We start from the raw sequence: 11,632 nt of genomic DNA, 5'->3' as shown, positions 1-11,632 counted from the left end.
GATTCCTCAGGAAAGAACAACCATGCGACCTAGCAATTCCACTCCTAAATATATACCCAAAATAGTTAAAATGGGTGTTCACACAAATACTTGTACCCAAATGTTCACTGCAGCACTATTCACAATAGCCAGAGGGCAGAAGCGACCCAAATGCCATCAACAGATAAAAAGATAAATAAAATGCGGTATATACGTATAATGGAGCGTTACTCAGGGATAAAGAGAAATGAAGTTCTGATACATGCTACACGGTGGGTAAACCTTGAAAACATTATGTTAAGTGAAAGGAGGGAAAAAAAAAGTCACCTTCAAATTCATTTGGATTCATAGTGATCCCACGTGTGCAGCGTAGAACTGCTCCATGGGGTTGTGGCCTTTCAAAAGCAGACTGTCACACCTTTCTTCCAAGGCACATCTGGGTGGGTTTGAACTGGCAACGTTTCAGTTAGTAGTTGAGCACTTAGCCGTTTGTGCCACCCAGGGACTGTTGAGTAAAAGAAGCCAGGTACAGGAGGTCAAATATTGTGTAATTCTATTGATAGGCGATATTCTGAATAGGCAAATTCACAGATACTGCGAGCAGATTGTTGGTTACCAGGGCTGGGTGGACAAAGGGGTGAGGAGTGACTGCTTAATGGGTTCAAGGTTTCTACTTGGGGTGATGGAAAAGTTCTGGAACTAGATAGAGGGGATGGTTACACAGCATTGTAAATATGTAGTTGTTGTTAGGTGCTGACGGGTGGATTCCGACTCATGGCAACCCTATGTAAAACAGAAAGAAACGTTGCCTGGTCTTGTACCATCCTCACAATCGTTGCTATGTTTGTGCCCATTGTTGCAGCAAATTATAAATACACCAGTACTCAGTGCCACTGAGTGGCACACTAAAATAATTATAATGGTAAATTTTATATGTATTTCACCACAATTTAAAAAAAAAAAAAAAAATCTAGGAAGGACAAAAAAGCATCCAGGGGCCAAATTGAAGGTACTCCCATTGGACAGATCTGGGACCACTTGGACACCCAATAAATAATTACAGTAATGAATTAGAACCTACTGAATAAAGTAAGAAACCATGAGGTCATCGTGAGGTAAGTAAGTGCATAAATAGAGAAAAAGGGAAGCTCGTCCTTCCTATAGAACTTCCACTAACCAGTGTTCCAAGGATGATAGAACTAGAACATCACAGCTACACAACCACCTAGTAATTTATTGTTTCAGGGAAGAATGGGCGAAAGTTGGATATGAAACAGGGTATTCACCTGGTCTCAAAATACCTCTTCACAAGATATTCATTTATTACAAGAAAAAAATAATAAAAAAAAAAAACTTTTTTTTTTTTTTTAATAAAGCCAAACACAAATTCATTTTAGACAACCACTTTAAAGTGTGGCATTTGTATAATGCCATAGAAATGGTCCATCGTGCACAGTCCCAGCCCTGTGAGGTAGGTCCCCACAGGCCCATTCCACAGACGAGCAACTGAGGTTCAGAGGGGTATTAGGAAAGACAGGGAGCTGGGGTTGGGGCCAGACAGTCCTGGGCTTGCAGGGGTCTGTGGAGAGAGCTGTGCAGCAGGCAGGGCTGGGTAGGAGTGGCAGGACACTGGGTTCCTCAGAGTGCTGGTCCCAGAGGTGCTCAGCCAGAGTGGGGCCGGGGGAAGGCTCTGGGCAGCTCATGTCATTGATGAGGTAGATGGGTGGTGTCCACATGTCACCTGAGCTGTGACCCTGTCTTTCTCTCTGTGGTGGAGCTGCAGCCAACCCAAGGGCAGGTCTCGGCCAAGCTCTTCTGGCTCCCAGGCGCTACCCACACAGAGAAGAGTAACCACTGTCATCCTGGTGGCCCCAGGCCTGTCTTGATATCTAAGTTTTGGATCCTTGTTCAGCTTCATCTCTCATAGTCTCCTCCACGGCCACCGTGGTGACATCCGGCCCAACCTGCAGGGCCTCCAAGGTTATGGCATCCCCTTCTGGAATTCGTTTTACCCACCTCTGTGGAGAAATTCAGCATGAGACGAAGCCAGCCATGGCACCCCCAGGGCCTCGTGCCAGGCCTTAGTCCCTAATATGAGGAGGTGTGTTGCCCACCCAGGGTAGCACAGCAGTAGACAAAAGACCAGCACCCTCAGGGAACTGAGGGCCACCCCACTCTAGCAATATCACTCCAATGGGAGGGAGGAGCAATACCTGTAAAGAGAGCTTCCGCTTGGTCAGACTCCCTGCAACACAAAGGGCACAGATGTCAGGGGTGAGGCCGGAGCATAGGATCCAGGTGACAAAGGTGGCCAAGCTAGGAGGGTCAGAGAGAGCTGGGGAGGCAGACAGCCCTGGTCGGGGGGTGCTCCCGGCTCCTCGCTGGGTGACCTTTCCCAGAAGACTGAGCCTCTCTGGGACAAGTGAGACCACGTGGGAACCCGGCTTCTTGTGACCCAGGAGCCCCAGGACTGGGAAGAGGACACGAGGGGTACCCTGCCCTCCTCCCCCAGCTGCCAATCTCTGTGCCCATAATTTACTAGAATTTAGCTGTTTGGACAGGGTGGGGAATGGGGAAGCCCTTCATACAGATGAGGACTCCCTGTCCCACCCCAGGAGCAGAGTTCTACAGAGAGGTGTGAGAAGGGACACAGCCTCATCTCCCAGCCTGCCTCAGTTTCCCTAAGACCCTGAGAATCTCCCTGCCCCTAGGGACTCAGGGTCTCCTGACACCAGAGCCCCAGAATTTGGCCCCCTTTGGATTCCATGGCTCAGTGTCCCTCCCTCTGTGGCTGAGAACGAGCTTTCCCTAAGATCAGAGCCGGGTTAGGCAGCTCCACTCCTGGCACCCAGCTCGGGGCTGGCCCTGGGCAGAAGCCCAGGTCCAGGTGGGTGTGTAGGCACGTGAGTAAGCAAGTAACACTTGTTGTATCAGTGGTAAGACAGCCTTGTTCTTGCGGTGAGTCTCTCCCAGCCCTGGAGCCTCCCACAGCCAAGCGCATGGATGGGTGCTGCTCACCAGATGACCTTTGGTGTTTCTTCAGGTACCAGATCACAAGGCCAAGCGTCATAAAAACAACAGGGCCCAAAATAAGAGGAAGCCAAGAGGAGCATTTGGCATCTGTGGTACGGGTTCCAGGCCTGGTTTCGCTCTCCAACCAGCCACTGCAGCTAGGGGAGATAAGCAAGGGGCCATGATGGCCAGCCTGCCAGGAGCCCATGACCTAGGGGTCAATTCCCAGTGATGGGGGATTCGGGGGCTAAGGGCTCATCCAGGGGGCATGGTGACCAGTGACTCTGGGAGGTGAGATTGGGTCAGTCCACCATTTCCAGGCCCGCCATGGGGAGACAGAGGGAAGGAGGAAAGAAACCCAGGAGAGTGGGGGAGATGGGCCAGCTGAGAGGGAGACGAGAGCAAGGAGGCCAGGGGGCCAGAGACTCTACACAGGGAGAGGGGTGGCTGGAGAAGGAGGAAGAAGGAGGAAGAGGGAAAGGGGGAAGAGGAAGAAGAGAAAGAAGAAGGGAAGGTAGAGCCAGGTCAGGGTGGAGTGTAGTGGGAACCAAAGGACGTGGGAAGACTAGGGCAGGAAAGAGGGGCAGAGGAGGACCCAGAGGTAGGATGGAAGGGCTCCCTGTACCCCCACGGACTCTGAGTGCCCGGTCAGCTCTGGGGCCCAGGGATCTGCGTTCACAGGGTCTGGCGCGGGATGGCAAGGCCTCACTCTAAGAACCTTGCCTTAGCAGCCCCTAACTCCAGAAGCTCTGGAGCCCCTTGGCCCCAACACCAGTGACCCCTCCCCACAGAGCCACAGGGCACCTCTCCAGGCCAGCTCCAGGTCAAGCGCACCTCTTGGCCTCCAGGAAGCCAGGCCCTGCTGACATTGGGGTTCTGGCCTGCCAGGAATGGTATCTGTGATCCACAAGATCCAACCCAAGGAGACGCCCTGGCAGCTGGCATATCATGGGCCCTGTGGGACGTTTGGGTCTCTCTGCAGGGGGCCTGGCATGTGACCACCTGGGTAACCTACCTGGTCCAGGGCTGACACTTGTCCAGGGTCTCCAGGGGAGAGAAGGTCCCAGGCGGGCAGTCCTCACACACTGTATCTTGCTTCTCAGTGCCTGGGAAAGCAGGGGGCAGGGGGCTGAGGGGCCAGGCAGGAGGGCAGGTGGCTTTCTTGCCCCTCCCCCACCCCTGTGCATGGGGTCTGGGTCTGTCTCTTCCTTTGGGGTCTGCAAAAGATGGGAGGCTGTGGTGGGCTGCCCCCAGGGAGGATCTCGGAGGCGGGGCCTGGGTGGTGGGCTCTGAACATCCTGGAGATGAGGAGGCTGGAATTTGAGCATCCAGAGTTCTGTCATGCTGTCATCCCACAGGTGTGAAGGGAGGCAGCCCCACGCTGGCCCCCAGGCCGGGAGCAGGACTTGGACCCCACAAACCCCTGCCTGTGGTCTGGCTGAAATTGGGAACTAACTACAACCACAGGACTATGAATCCTGGCCATGACCTGGTATGAGGCTGTGGCTGTGAAGGGTAGGCAGGGGGCAAAGGTGGCCATAGTCACCTCTGACTACCACTGACTCCTTGCCAAGAAAACTGGGGGTGGGAGTTCAGCCTCTGTTGGCTCACCTCTCGTTCGCACCTGCTGGCCTGCACTGCAAACACTGTGGGGTCGGCACATGGCACAGGGGTCCGTGTCCTCGCTCATGCAGAAGTGGCCCTGGGGGCAGCCACACTCGGTGTCTTTTACGGTGGAGCACTCCTGCCGGGTCTCGAGGCCCATGGCTGTGGGTCCAAGAGAAGGAGCCCACAGTGGTGGTGAGCTCTCCATTCTGGGAGGAGACCAAGGGAGACACCGAGCACCAGCAGGCCTGGGGGAGGGGAGGAGGGGCTCCTGCCTGGGCCTGGGTAGGAGCTGGGTAACAGGGCCCCAGCCAGCCTTGCAATCCTGGCATCTTTGTGTCTGGGCCCTGGACTCTGCCCTTGCACAGGGGCCCCTGCCAGGCTGTACCCTTGGTGTCCAGAGGTGCCTGACATAGGTCCCTGGGTCTGAGTCCCAAAGGGCCCTGGGAGGGTCTTCTTAACAGGGCAGCCTGCCTCATGAGAAATCTGGAACTCCTTCTGCCTCAACAAGGCCCAGATCAGCACAAATGGGAAGCTGAAAACAGCACTGTCAATTAAACCCGCTCAGGAGGGAGGGGGGAGGGGGGCAGGGGTAGTCAGGCTGCAGACAGGAATAGAGAGCCTTCCTCCTTCAGCCACGTGGTGTGCGGCTACAGCTGGGCTGGGGCCTCAACCAATCAGTGAGGAGCTTTCTTAAGGGGGGAGGGGGCAGGAAGTGTGTGTGCAGCTCAAAGCCCTGAGACCCTAGTCCCCACCTCACCTGAACCCCAAAAGTATTCCTGCCTCCACTTTGTCCAGGCCCTTGCTCCCCTGGAAACCCTCCCTTGCCAGCCCACTGCTCCTGGTCCTTCCTGGGGACTTGGCTGCGCTGTCCCAGGTGAGCTGGACAGCAGGGGTCACAAAGGCAGACAGAATTGTTGCAATGGCCCAGGCACTGGATTACTTGATGGCGGGGGCCATGTAAGTGGCCTGGAGGCCCAGGTGCTGGTCTTTCATCCACATCTAGATTTTCTTCTCCCCTTTTCAGTCCTTATCCCCCTTGTACTCCCTTGCCCACTCCAGGAAGTAGGACCCACTCCTAATCATGTGTCTATAGTCAAGGGCAGGGTGCGGGCAGTGTCTGGAAGGAGGTGATCTGGGTTTGATTGAGTCTGGATCTGCCATTGACCTTCAAGTGCTGTGGGTGACTCGGGAGATCTCTGGGTCTCAGTTTCCCCATCTATGAAATGGGGGCAGTGGCACCTGCCATGTTTTTTTGTGGAGTGAGGGAGTGGGCAGATGATGGCCAGGCGGATTGTGGCCTACTGGTCACAGGGCCTCATCTATTACACTGTCTGGGACACACAATGATAATGGGACATGTGGGCAATAGGCACGGAGGCTTCCTGGAATGCAGTAGAGATGGAGCCCCAAACCCCACCTGTCAGCTCTCTCTGGTGCAGCCTCATCACACAGTCGGTGCTTCTAAGGCACTTCTCCAAGGTCTGACCTTCCCTTTCCCTGTCTGACTCATACCAGGTGAGAGCCAGCCTTCCCAGGAGACCCCTTCCCCTGGGAGCCACAGGAGGACCTCAGTCTGGAGGAGGAAGGGGTGAGGGACCACACTGGGGAAGCAGCCACATCTCCCAGTGTCAGTCACTCTGTGCCTCCCTAGGCCCTGAAGTATGCCCAGCACTGGCCAAGACCCCATTTCACAGTTAAGGAAACTGAGGCACAGGAGAAGTCTATATGACCCACCCAAGATCACACAGCTAGTGACCAAAAGCTGAGGTTGAATGCCGACAGTCTGAGTCCTGAGCCTGTGAGAAGTGTATACCGCAGGGGTGCCGTATGTGTTGGGGTGCTATGAGGGGATATTACAGGTTGAATTGTGTTCCCCAAAAGATTTGTTGAAGTATTAATCCCTGTACCTGTGAATGTGACCTTGTTGGGAAATAGGGTCTTTGAAGACATTATCAGTTAAATTAACATGAGGACATAGTGGAGGAGGGAAAGTCCTAATCCAACATGAGCGGTTGCCTTATGAAAGAGGAGAAGACAGAAAGGGAGATGGCCATATGACAACAGAGGCAGATTGGAGTGGTGCTGCCACAAGCCAAGGATTGTCAGAAACCACCAGAAACTGGAAGAGGCAAGGAAGGATCTTCCCCTAGAGCCTTCAGAGAGAGTACGACCCTCTGCCACCTTGATTTCAGACCTCTAGACTCCAGAACTGTGAGAGAATAAATTTCTGTTGTTTTAGGCCACCCAGTTTGTGGGGCTCTGTTACAGCAGCTGTAAGAAATGAATACAGATTTCGGTACTGGCTGCTGATGTAGCAAATATCTAAATTGTGGATTTAGCTCTGGAATTCGGTAATGTATAGAGACCAGAAGAATTTTGAGGCACTTAATTTTCTTTTTTTTTTTTTGATAGTAAAAGCCTAGATTGCCTTGAAGAGGCTGTTGGTAGAATTATTAACATTAAAGGTGATCCTGGTTTGGGTTAAGAAAGAAGTGAAAGCAGCTGAAAAGAAATTCTCTATTGACTGAAGGAATACATATGTTGTCACAAATAGAGTGTTTCTAGAAATAGAAATCCTCAAGGTGCTTCCGATGTGGCCTTAGAAGGAAAGATGAACATGTATTCGACAATGGAGGACAGGCAGTCCTTGTTATAAAGTGGCAGAGAACTTGACTGAATTATGTTCTATCACTGGGTGGAAAGTAGAACTTATAAACCATGAACTTGGATACTTAGCTGAGGAGATTTCTAAGCAAAGTGCGGAAGGTGCAGCCTGGTTTCTCCTCGTTACTCATAGTAAAATGTGAGAGAAAAGAGATAAATTGAAGAATGAGCTGTTCAACAAAAAGAAACAAAGACTTGAAGATTTGGAAAATTTTCAGCCTCCTCATATTGTAAAAATTGAGAAAGCATGTTCTGGAGAGGAAACCGAGAGTGCGGCTGGACAACCATTTGCTAAAGAGATTAAGCATGGGACTTATGGGTTCAGTCAACCACCTCAGCAGTGCCACCCCACTACGTGTCCACGGGATAGACCGTCCAGCCAGGGGATTATTCTGAGGCCTTGAAACCCCATGGAATTTGTTCTGCTGGATTTTGGAGGTGCTGGGAACCTATGACCCCCTTTTTCCCCTCCCATGTCTCCCTTTTGGGATAGGAATGTCTATCTTATGCTTGTCTCACCATTGTTTTTTGGAAGCAGAGGATGCATATGCTAGTTTTCACAGGCCCACAGTTGGAAAGAAATTTTGTTCCATGATGGACCATACCCAGAGTCTTACCCATACCTAAATGAGATGATTTAGAAGGTGAGATTTTGGGCTTAGAGTTGATGCTGGAATGGGTTAAGATTTTTGGGGGTGCTGTGATGGGGTAAACGTATCTGTACATGGCAGGGTCATTGAATTTCAGAGGGCCACAGGGTGAGCTGTTATGGATAGAATTGTGTCCTCGGAATAGATATATTGAAGTCCTAACCCCTGTACCTGTGAATGTGAAGTGTTTGAAAATAGGATCTTTGAAGATGTTCTCAGTTAACACAAGGCCAAACTGGAATACAGTGAGTCCTAACCTAAAAAAATGATATCCTTATTTAAAAAAAAAAAAAAAAGAAGAGACACAGAGATAGAAAGAGAAAATGGTCATGTGAAGATGGAGACTGAGATTGGAGTGATGCATCTAGAAGCCAAAGAACACCAAAGATTGCCAAGATCAACAGAAACTAGGAAGAAGCAAGAAGGATCTTAGAGACTGCGACTCTGCTCACACTGTGATTTTAGACTTCTGGCCTCCAGAACCGTAAGATAACAACTTTCTGTTGTTTTAAGCCACCCACTTTGTGGTACTTTGTTATGGTAGCCCCAGGAAGCTCAGAAAGGGGCCTTGAAAACCTTCATTCTGTGGAAGGATGAGACCTGGCCCCTAGAGACCCAGGCTGAGGACAGGCAAGACCCAGCACCTTTGCTCATTGGTTTTGCCCCAGGCTTGGGGTGCCCTTGCAACAGGACACAGTCCCTGGGCTCAGGAAGTCTCCAGATGACAGAGTGACAGGTGGGGGCCCAGCCTTCCTCTGGATGGGATACAGGCAGGGATAGGCCTAAAAGCTCCACTGAAGTTTCCCCTCCTAGGAGATGAGGGTGGGTCCTGGCCCAGGGGCAGGCCAAGAGGCACTGGGAGGCAGTTTTTGTGTTTGATGGGGCATGCAGGGTGCTCGGGCCAAAGGATGGAGCTGGTCAGCTGCAAGGGCCATGCCAGGGTCAAGCTCCTACCTGAGTTACAGACTCGGCACCGCAGACACTCACTCAGGCCATTGAGGTGGGCCGTGTAGGTCCTCGGGAGGCAGGGCACACACACCGTGCCAGTCTCCTCATTGCAGGCTTGCTTTACCCGGTAACCTGAAGGCCACAGGGGACAACTACAGATCTCAGGCTGCAGAGGACCCTGCTGAGCCCCCATTGTGCCCGCCTCCCCAAACCACAGGAGCCCCAGAGATCAGACACTATCCTATCCACCAGTTCTCCAAGACACCTGAGCTGCCCCCCCTCCCCCCGACACCTGCCCACTGTCTCCACGAGTGTACTGCTGCAGGGAGTCTGAAGGTCCTGGGAGAATGGGCAGACCTCCTGGACACCTGACCCGGCTCTGCCACCTGTGCCCTCTCTGAGCCTCAGTCCCCTGCCATAAGTGGGCTGGCTCGGTCCCCAGGCCCACCTCCCTGGGCAGGGTGCTGTAAGTGTTATGTGGGGTAAAGATTTGAAGCTGCAGGGGGCTGCTCTGGTGGGCTCAAGCCCTGGGCTTGTCAGTGCCCACTCCACAATGGGCTTCGTACCATCCACGGAGCCAGCACAGGACACAGAGGAGGGGCTCCAGGCTGAAGTAATGGGGGGAGTGTCTGCTCACGCCCCCTCCCCCAGTGCCGGCCCTTTTATAGGCTCCCCTGAGCTGGCCCTCCAGAGCCAACCTACCTGGGCTACACTTGGGGCAGCACTCGGTGTCCACCGGGTACTCCTCCTCTTTGCAGAGGGGCAGCGCCAGGGTGAAGCGGCGGGGTACCAGGAGGAGGAAGCACAGCGCCTAAAGGGGAACAAGACAGGTATTGGAGGGGGTGTAGGGCCAAGCATCCTCTTATCCACGTGGGTGCAGATGTTGCCCCCCAGCCTCAGTCTCTCCCTCTGAGAAGTGGGGAAGCAGCACCAGCCCTGTAGAGCAGGCAGGGCCCTGGTGGGGGTGAACGGGACTGGCCCATTCCAGTCATCTGATTGGAGGAGCTGGGATGACGATCTGACTGAGGAGGCTCCTGGACACAGGGGGGACGGTCCCTCGTCCTCTGACCTCAGCCCACCTGTCCACATAGGGAGCCTTGATGACTGGTCCCTGGGTCTCTGCAAGCCCTGAGCCATGCAGGGTGGACACCTGAACTCCCTCCACCACTGTCCTGTGCTGGCCCTGCTAACCACGAGCACCTAGCAGAGCCAGACCAGGGGTCACCCTCAGAGCTCACAGGCCCAAAGGGAGACACAGGCTGGTAACAGGGCAGGACAGATCAGGGCCACTGAGGGGGACAGAGGGAGAGGAAGGAGCAACAAAGAAGGAACCCTTGTCAAGGAGCACAGCCATGCTTATCTCTGCAGACAGGGCTGAAAGCAGAGACCAGGCCATCTATCTATTGTGTCCACCAGGAGGCACCACCCCGCTCAGGGCTCCCTCCAGCTACCCGGCCCCGGGTGCCCCCACCCGCCCTGCAAGACCACCAACCCCTGGAGGGGCATCGACTCGGAGAATCTGCCCATCCTGTCTGGGTGGGGGTAGTGGGGACACTCAGGTCCGTCTGGGTAGCTGGGCAGCTGGGGAAGAAGTCCAGGCGATAGTGGAGCGGAACTGGAGAGAAGGGCTTCAGCAGGGGCAGCCCTGTGACTCACCAGCCTCAGGATGTCTGGCTGGGGCGCGGGGCTCCCAGAGGAAGACTCCCAGCCACACGGAGGCTCCATGTCCCTCCTCAGCCCCACTCAGCCCCTGGTGACCGGTCTGGGACTGCCAGCAGCAGGACAAGCTCCAGAATTCGACGTCCTCGCTGCCATTGCAGGCCGAATGTGAAAGTAGAAGAGAAACCTCAGCTGGAGGCCTCCCACCACCGAGGAGGACGTGGCATCTCAGAGCTTTGCACCCCAGGTCGAGGGCTGCCGGGGGACAGATCGGGAGAAGAGTACAAGGCTGGGTGGCAGAGAAAACCTAGGAAGGGATGGGGTGGGGCAGGCACGGGAGGTGGGGCGATAAGCAGGCAAACCAGGTCGGGGAGGGAGGGCGGTCCCAGAGACGGAAGCCTCAAAGGCTGGAAGGGGGACTCTAGTACGCAGAGCCTGCCTACCCACTGAGAATCTCTCAGGGCCGTGGCCACTGCCACCCTGCCCTCCCTCCTCTTGCACCATAGTGGCCAGTTTCTGGGTTTCTAATAGAAGTGGGTGCCTCTGGGCCCTATAAAGTGCACCTGCAGCCTCTTCCACTAGGCCACTCTGCACACCCAGAGGGCACCTGCCTCCACGGACTGATGCTGTTACTCAACAGAGCCCTTGTCTTGGTTTCCTGTTACCCATGTCAGCTTCTACTGAAATGAGGTAAAAGTTCCCTGCAGGGTAAAACCCCACTCCTGCCAAGCCAGTCTGGGGCATTTCCCCACCTTTGCTGGAGACGGGCTGGGTTGCAGCTCCAATGTCCCGTGAGCACAGCCTGCCCTTGGGGTGCCTGGATGGGAGACCACCCTCAGAGTCCACTGGGCCACGCATGGGAGCACACTCATGGAAACAAGGGAGGAGGGAGACACTTTTCCATCCTTGAGCACCCAGAGGGGCTCCCCCAGGGTCCATAGCCCCACTTGTCCCCTGGGAGGGAGGCAGGGCAGGGTAATTCTTGGGCCTATTTCACAGATGGGGAAGTGAGGGTTCAGAAAGGGACAGGGCCTTGCCCAAGGTCACCCGTATGAAACTTTTCTCAGTCCCAAACCCCAATCTTCTCCTCACCAAGCTGCCTGGTCTTACTG

The 11,632-nt window shown here is 54.1% G+C and overlaps 1 protein-coding gene across 3 annotated transcripts; it reads right to left on the bottom strand.

Moving 5' to 3' along the window:
• Nucleotides 1–977: 977 nt before the first annotated feature.
• Nucleotides 978–11,053, bottom strand: TNFRSF14 (TNF receptor superfamily member 14). Of its 3 annotated transcripts, none has more exons than XM_023552141.2 (8): nt 10,518–11,053; nt 9,564–9,672; nt 8,901–8,993; nt 4,603–4,758; nt 4,007–4,097; nt 2,998–3,149; nt 2,193–2,224; nt 978–1,997 (listed from the first exon to the last, which is right to left on the bottom strand). In XM_023552141.2, the coding sequence occupies exons 1-8, from the start codon at nt 10,584–10,586 to the stop codon at nt 1,869–1,871; spliced, it is 831 nt and encodes a 276-aa protein (XP_023407909.1). In that variant the 5' UTR covers nt 10,587–11,053; the 3' UTR covers nt 978–1,868. The 3 variants fall into 3 exon arrangements, with proteins under 3 accessions (XP_023407909.1, XP_023407910.1, XP_010591722.1); XM_010593420.3 differs by having other exon boundaries at nt 985–1,997; nt 8,868–8,993; XM_023552142.2 differs by lacking the exon at nt 4,603–4,758 and having other exon boundaries at nt 8,868–8,993.
• Nucleotides 11,054–11,632: the final 579 nt, after the last annotated feature.

Source organism: Loxodonta africana, chromosome 3, assembly GCF_030014295.1.
Source record: "Loxodonta africana isolate mLoxAfr1 chromosome 3, mLoxAfr1.hap2, whole genome shotgun sequence".
Lineage (NCBI taxonomy): Eukaryota > Metazoa > Chordata > Mammalia > Proboscidea > Elephantidae > Loxodonta > Loxodonta africana.
This window is presented reverse-complemented; position numbering and strand designations above follow the sequence as displayed.